General features: G+C 40.3%; 1 protein-coding gene and 1 non-coding gene across 2 annotated transcripts; one reads left to right on the top strand and one right to left on the bottom strand.

The window, feature by feature from the left end:
* Window positions 1-434: 434 nt before the first annotated feature.
* LOC133799652 (uncharacterized) lies at window positions 435-2,909 on the bottom strand. Its single transcript, XM_062237649.1, has one exon. The coding sequence runs from the start codon at window positions 2,907-2,909 to the stop codon at window positions 435-437; it is 2,475 nt and encodes an 824-aa protein (XP_062093633.1).
* LOC133802849 (small nucleolar RNA R71) lies at window positions 2,248-2,354 on the top strand. Its single transcript, XR_009877595.1, has one exon. It is a non-coding gene; the product is annotated as a small nucleolar RNA R71 (small nucleolar RNA).
* Window positions 2,910-7,746: the final 4,837 nt, after the last annotated feature.

Genomic DNA, 7,746 nt, shown 5'->3' with positions numbered 1-7,746 from the left:
TAAACAACAAAATTTTAACTAAACTAAACTAAAACAGAAAAGTAAGCCCCTCCCTCAAACTTTTATTTCACATTGTCCCCAATGTGAACATGACAACCCAATAGAAGAGAACTTACCCGAATGAGCCTTAAAAGGAATTCCCAATGTACCGCCGTGGCTCCAGCCTTCAGTGCTGTGACGCTAATGTTTTTTTTTTTTTTTTTTTTATGTATTTCATGATTCAACATTACAATCCCAAAACAAAAAAAAAAAACAAAAAAAAAACTAAACAAAGTCTAATTAAAAATAAAAACTGAAAACAAAAACTAAAAATAAAATAAAAGTAAAAACCAAATTGTTCATACTTCAAAACTAAAATTAAATTAAAAGATTTGGGTGCCTCCCAACAACGCTTTATTTAACGTCTTTAGCTGGACGCTCACTTCTCTACACCTTCAACTTGGGTCAAGTCCACTTCTTGCATCCTTGAGAGCCATCGTGTCATACAAGGAAAACTCCCTTCTACTGTTGAGAATATTGAAATTATCCCCAATGTCATCGAAACCTTCAAACTTGCCACACAATAATCTTTTCATACGACGTCGAACTGTTCGAAATCGTTCTTTGGTCTTCTTCTTCTTCTTTTTACCAATTGATTCTTGACAATCATTCTCCACATCAACTCTGCAACATGTAGGAATTTCAGTTGCTGCAAAGACATTAAAACTTATTTCCTCATTTTGGACTCGCAACCTTAACTCCCCTTTTTGTACATCGATTAAAGCTCGTCCTGTGGCTAAGAATGGTCTTCCCAAAATAATGGGAATGTTTGCATCTTCCTCCATGTCAAGAATTATGAAATCAGCGGGGAAAATAAATTTACCCACCTTCACCAAGACATCCTCTATCACTCCACGAGGATGTTTAATGGAGCGATCAGCCATCTGTAAGGAAACCGTTGTAGGGCGAGCTTCTCCCAATTTTAGCCTTCGAAAAATAGATAGAGGCATTAGATTCACACTTGCCCCTAAATCACATAAAGCTTTTGTTTCGACTGAGCCCCCTATAGAGAATGGAATATTGAAACTACCCGGATCTTTAAGCTTGGGAGGTAGTTTCATCTGCAAGATTGCACTGCACTCCTCAGTAAGTGCCACTGTCTCACATTCCTCCAACTTCCTTTTCTTGGCCAAAATATCCTTCATGAACTTAACATACCTTGGCATTTGCTCCAAGGCCTCCGCAAATGGGATATTGATATGTAGTTTCTTGAATATTTCAAGGAACTTTGAGAATTGCTTATCAAGGTTGTTCTTGCGGAGCCTTTGTGGGTAGGGAATCTTGATGTGGTGATCTATGCTCACTTGTGGTGTAGCTTCTTTGGTTGGGAGGTATACAGTAACCTTGTTTTCACCTTGCTTCTTTTCCACTGTGCCCTGTGCTTGTTGATCCTGAACCTTGTCTTCATCTGACTGCTCCACACTTGGCTCTTCGTATTTCTTCCCACTTCTCAATGTAATAGCCTGACACTCTTCTTTTGGATTGACTTCAATGGTGCTAGGAGGGTTACCTTGAGCACGGTTTGCCATAAGAGTAGCCAATTGCCCAATCTGGTTCTCCAAATTTCTAATAGAAGACCGCGTTTCAGTCATGAATTGATTAAGAACATCAGATTGAGTATCAGGCTGTCTCATACGATTCTGTTGTTGTCGCATGGGCAATTGGTAAAACCCAGGAGGTGGCTGCTGAAATGGTTGCTGTGACGGCTGAACTGAAGACTGGCCTTGTTGGTCATTCTTCCAAGAAAAATTGGGGTGATTCCTCCAACCCTGGTTATAGAAATTTGAATAAGGATTGTTATTGTTTTGACGAGGAAAATTCCCAATGGCTTGAGCTTGTTCCAATGGCATATTATTGACATCCGCGTACTGACATTTTTCATAAGCATGAGGACCCCCACATAATTCACACATAGTTTGAGCTTGCATCACGGGGGTTACCATTGTACTGCCTTGCAGCTGTTTAGTCAAAGCCTCAACTTGAGCAGTTAACTTAGATATTGCATCAATCTCATGCAAACCAGCCACTTTCTTCGAGTTACCTCTTTCAGTAGGCCACTGTTGATTGTTAATGGCCATTTCTTCTAACAAATCATACGCCTCATTGGCGCTCTTCCTCATAAATGCCCCACCAGCTGCTGCATCAATGAGTGTGCGAGTGGTACCACACAACCCATTATAAAAGTTATGGACTAACATCCATCTCTCTATCCCATGATGCGGGCACCTCCTTATCAAGTCTTTAAATCTCTCCCACGCCTCATATAGAGATTCATTATCCAGCTGGTAGAAGTTGTTGATCTCCCCCCTTAGCTTAGCTGCCTTTGCTGGAGGGAAGAACTTGGAGAGGAACTTTAGTGCAAGATCATTCCATGTATTGATTGAGTTAGGTGGCAAAGATACCAACCAACTCTTGGCTCGCTCCCTCAGAGAAAATGGGAATAATCTGAGTCTGATAGCATCATCACTAACTCCATTCATCTTAAATGTCTGACAGAGCTCCATGAAGTTAGATAGATGCATGTTTGGGTCTTCAGTGGGTAGTCCCCCAAACTGGACTGTGGATTGAACCATCTGAAGTATGGCTGGCTTTATTTCAAAATTGTTTGCATCTATGGTGGGTGGTCTTATACAAGACTGGACCCCTGTCATTGTTGGCAACACATAGTCCCTCAGGCTACGGTCGGGTGGATTCAGACCATTAGCCTGGTCTTCTATGGCACCCCCATTATTATAGTTGTTGGCCATAACTTCCTCTTGCTCAATCCTTTGTACAACTCTTTCCAACCTTTTGTTTCTTCTGTTCTGTCGGCAAGTCTTCTCTATCTCAGGATCAACAGGCACTCTTACAGCTGGTCCTTGACGTCGCATAAACCAATGGTACCTGAGATGAGATAAGAAGAATCTGACACAAACAAGTTAGCAAAAAGTGAAACGAAAACCAAATTAGAATTTAATCCAATTAACGTAATATTAACTAAACAATTCCCCGGCAACGGCGCCAAAAACTTGTTGCTTTAAATTTTAATACACGCAAGTGCACGTATCATACAAGTAGTACTCACACAGGTGAGGTCGAACCCAAGGGAATTGTAGCTAAGTACCAACAAAATTGGATTTATATTTCTATTTGGCTACAATAAAATTTGGTGTTTAAATAGTAATGCAGAAACAAAATAAGCAAAATCAACAAATAAGAAATTAAGGGTTTAACAATGGATGCGAAGATAGGGATATGATTTCAATTGCTTCGATTACCCAATTGTTAACGCTAGTTGACTATTCTTCTTCTTTCAATGAAATGACAGATTATAAAATTACCTAAACTCTTTTCAGATCATTTAGGTCCTAAATTGCATTGTCAACTATTGCATTTCTGAGATAGCACAACAATCAATTCGCATTGAGTAATAATCTATAAGTCACATAAGCTATGCGAATACTTTCGTTTCGCATCAAAACCTATGTTCATACACTTAGAGCATTCCTAATATTCACTTTTCAGATTTCACATTAGGATCATGAATCATGCTCAAGGTGATCAATCTCAAACATACATTAAGCATAAATATGAACAAATTTCATAGACAAGCGAGAAGAAATAATCAATAGCATTAACCATGGGATAATCTCAGTCAATATCCATCAAATCCCTAATAAGAGTTTAGTTCATCATCTCAAAATTCAAATCCATAATCAAACTAAACAATAGCATAGGAAAATCAAAGAAAAAGAGGATGAAACTAGATGGGGAGTTGTCGGAGATCGCCCACGCTTGCTCCAAAATCCATCTTCTCTTGTCTTTTCTCCCTTTTTGTCTGTTTTCTCGTCCAAAATCGCGATCCCCTTTTCAGAATGAAGACCTCATTCTATATATTTCCCAAAATGACAAAATTGCCCTTAAAATTCTGAGGTGTACGGACGTCAGCGCCGCGGCGCTAATTCTTGCACCGCGGCCCTACTCGGAAATTTCGAAATCTTGAGTTTCTGGAAAAGGGCTCGCCGCGGCGCTAATTCTTGCGCCGCGGCCCTAATGCAATTTCAGCAAAACTTGAATAACCCTTCAGTTTAGCATACTTTCTCCACAATCCACTCCAAATGCCCAAAACATATGCTTAAACCTGAAATCAAGCAAAACAAGCATAAATCTGCTCCAAAAACACATAAACCATTAAAAAGACAATGATCAAGACACTTAAGAAGTAGGCTAAACTTAGCCTAACACTATGTCAGGCTACAGAGTAAGGGTGTTGGTGACGATGACCCCATTATTCATCACCCCAGATACATGCCCTGATCTACATGCTTAATTTGGGCTCCTAGTACAAATCGCCATAAAATCCCCTCACCATGGGCAACAAGGAGATCATTGATGTCATCATTATAGTTCAACATGTTTCTTCTGGTAACCATCGTGTTAAGCCAAAGATGGAGAAGGAAATGAATGCCACAAATTTGGTCAATGACTGAATAAGAGAGAAAAGGACAATCTTAACACTGGGATTTTTACATGGTTTGGATATTAACAAATTATACATCCATGAGCCAATTTTATTGAATGTGAGCTCTAAGAATCATAGGGCTTAACCACTAAGCTTTAGATAAGCTTTTCTAGGATTACAAGCTAGCAAAATTTTGGAATGGCAAAGATTGTTGTGTGTACATACATCATGAGCCCTCTCTTATTAATACATTGATTTCTTATAATTCAAACGACAGGTCTTTCTTTATTTATTCAAAGAGGGGTATAGGGGATATTATGACTTGGTGGAAAACGATCTTAAATGGCAATGTCCTTTGTTATATTTGTTATAAATGGAAATGTATCTTTTTTATCCTTCTCGGTGGGTGGTAGCAGCTGCTATTTTAAATCCATTTCCGCTGCTGTCGTCAATGGTAGAACTCCTCGGGCATCCATCCCTTTCTGGAGTTCAAACCCAGCAAAATCAGGGTACTTCTCTAATTTGGGGGCGTGATTAATAATAATAATAATAATAATAAATATATATAATAAATGAAAATAAAAAATACATGACCAATTATTGAGATATAATAGGCATAATATCCTCTATTCCTCTTGTTGGCTAGGGATTTACGTAGTTCAGGTTATTAATTAAACAACTAATTAAACAAAAGCTCGAAGAAATGCAGAAAGAGACACAGGGATTTACGTGGTTCAGGTTATTAATTAACCCTAGTCCACGAGTCAATTGTAATAGGATGAGAGAAGCTTGGGGGTTCCAGCTTCTATGGAGCTTCAGGCAGCATTTTAGCAATGCTCTAAATACAAAAATCTAGGATCATTTAAAATGTGTGTCCTAGCCCTATTTATACATGGTTGAGGACAATTAATTCTCTAATGAGGATTAATTACAATTATTCTTCGTTAATGGAGCACTAAATGAACAATAAGTAATACATTCCATCAGTTAATACGTTGGTGGGCACAGGCGTATCACAGTGGGCCCTATTACGAGGTTTCAGGCCACTACTCTTTGGGGTAGCATGTCCTTGATAGATTCAGGGAGTAGCGTGACGCTTTCCCTTATTAGGAGACATTGTGATACATCATGCTTGTCACTTCTACGGACTTGACACCATGATTTTTGCAACAGTAAATGCCAGACGACTGCTTGTGGTCCAAGGGTGTCGTGCTTAAGACATGGCACTTTACTCTAGGCCCGGAGGACGAATCTCACAAGCCTGAAGGACTTAACTGGAGGAGATGTGATTTAGAGAGGAAATTATGCATGTGATTCTCGGGAAGTATCCTTCCTCAAGGACATACTTCTCTAGTGGTTGGGATCAGGGGATAAAAGGCAAGACTTTCCTTCCGGGGATCTCTAGGCATTCCCTAAGAGGCTTAGTCAGCTTCCGTGATGATTTAATTACTCTTAATGCATGCCATGTGTCACTGAATGAAAACACAGACAACATTTGCCCCCAAGTCTTCACTCGTCCTCGGGAAATGGAGACTTATATCGAGAAGAGTAATCTTGTGGGACATATTCGAGTTGAGATGGTTGGGATTCCTCAAGGCATGACACCTTCAAAAAGGAAATGCCATGTGTGGACTCCCTATTTTTGGGCCCATCAATCAGTGTCATTTGATGAGGGGTCTTTTCCATGCCGAAGACGTCTATTACGTACCCGAGGTGTCCTTTCACGGTGTACCTGAGGCGTCCTTTTCTCTTTTTTAGATCATGATTCCTGCCTTGGTAATCGCGACCGTTGGATCACGCTTGAGTACCAACTCCCAGGGTGATAAATAGCTTGGGTTGGATTGCTTCCCGTGCAAGTTCACAAGCATGTATTCAAAATTTTGTCTCTTAATCTTCACTTTTCCATTCTAGACCTTTTCTATTTCAAAGATTTGAAAATTCTTTTCCTTTGCCAAGAAAAAATTCATTAAAACCTGAAGCTTATCTTCATTGACCCTCGATGGCTGTAGAGAATCGAGATATTTTTGGGTCAACCGCACTAAATACTTTCGTGTTTGAACCAGACTTAGCTTCATATCAAGTTTCTTTGATCTTTCTGTTTGAGTGTGTTCTTGCTATTTTCTGGATTTTTAGTTTAAGCCCTTTGGATTCAATGATTTAGAGGTTATTCTTACCTCTTTTAGCACTACTTTAGGTTTATTATAGTGTTAAAACTAGCAATAATGGGCCATTTACGCTTTTTTTGCTTTGTTTTTGAATTTTGGGCATTCTACCAGATTCTGGGAAGTTCACAGATATTGGTGATGTTCTTGAGTCTCTGGCGGTGTCTCCAAGAACCAATCTAGGGTTCCGACAACATTCCTTTTCCTTAGAAATTTTCCTCTTTCTCCACTCCTCTAGCAGTTGTCTTAAGGGTTCTCATGTTTTGGCCATTTTTTTTTGGGTCAAGGCAGTAACTGCTTCTCGACCTACATCAACAAGGGTTTTACGCATTCGATTATGAATTATTAGCTATGGCCCGAGAAGGTAGACGACTGGAGGAGGGGTGCGTGCCGGCCGAGGGACAAGCCCAGGTAGTAGTAGTCAGAGAGGTGGCTCCGGTGGCGAAGAGGTCTATACAGAGAGGAGCATTGGAGGGGGAGGTAAACATTGCTCAGATTCCTCAACCCACCCAGTGATAAACAGTCACGGGATTCGAGGCGGAGAAAATTATTAGTAAACTAAAGCATCTTGGGGCCTTGGAGCACAACATGAGGCATTAGGAGATTGGGGGAGAGTGCTTCATGCATCTTTTTCGGGAAATGAAGAGGTCGCACAGAAGTGTGAACGACCTTAGGGCCTGGAGCCAGTCACACCTCCAAGCTGGAGCATCGTTTCACCTCCACAGGTACTTCATGGACTGCCTGAAGTAAGTGGAGATTGCTTCGTTCCAACTATCCTCTAATGAATATTGGGTACTCACGAGCCTATACGCCTATACTGGAGAAGGAACTTGCTTGAAACTTGTCAAGTCAAAATCCAATACCTTTACAGTTTTTGGACCTGTCCTAAGAAGAAGCAAGGCGACCTTAACAAGTACTACATCATAATGAAGTACACCAACTCGAACATGGTGTACAAGGCTCCCCACGACAATGAGAGCCATGCGAGGGACTGCAAGGACCATTTCTTCTTCACAAACATCTTCCCCACTTGGACAAACCCTTCCCTTATCCTTGAGTTCTCGAGGTTGGTAAGTATCTTTATCACCTCTCAAGCTTATTCTC

This window comes from Humulus lupulus, chromosome 9 (genome assembly GCF_963169125.1).
Source record: "Humulus lupulus chromosome 9, drHumLupu1.1, whole genome shotgun sequence".
Lineage (NCBI taxonomy): Eukaryota > Viridiplantae > Streptophyta > Magnoliopsida > Rosales > Cannabaceae > Humulus > Humulus lupulus.
This window is presented reverse-complemented; position numbering and strand designations above follow the sequence as displayed.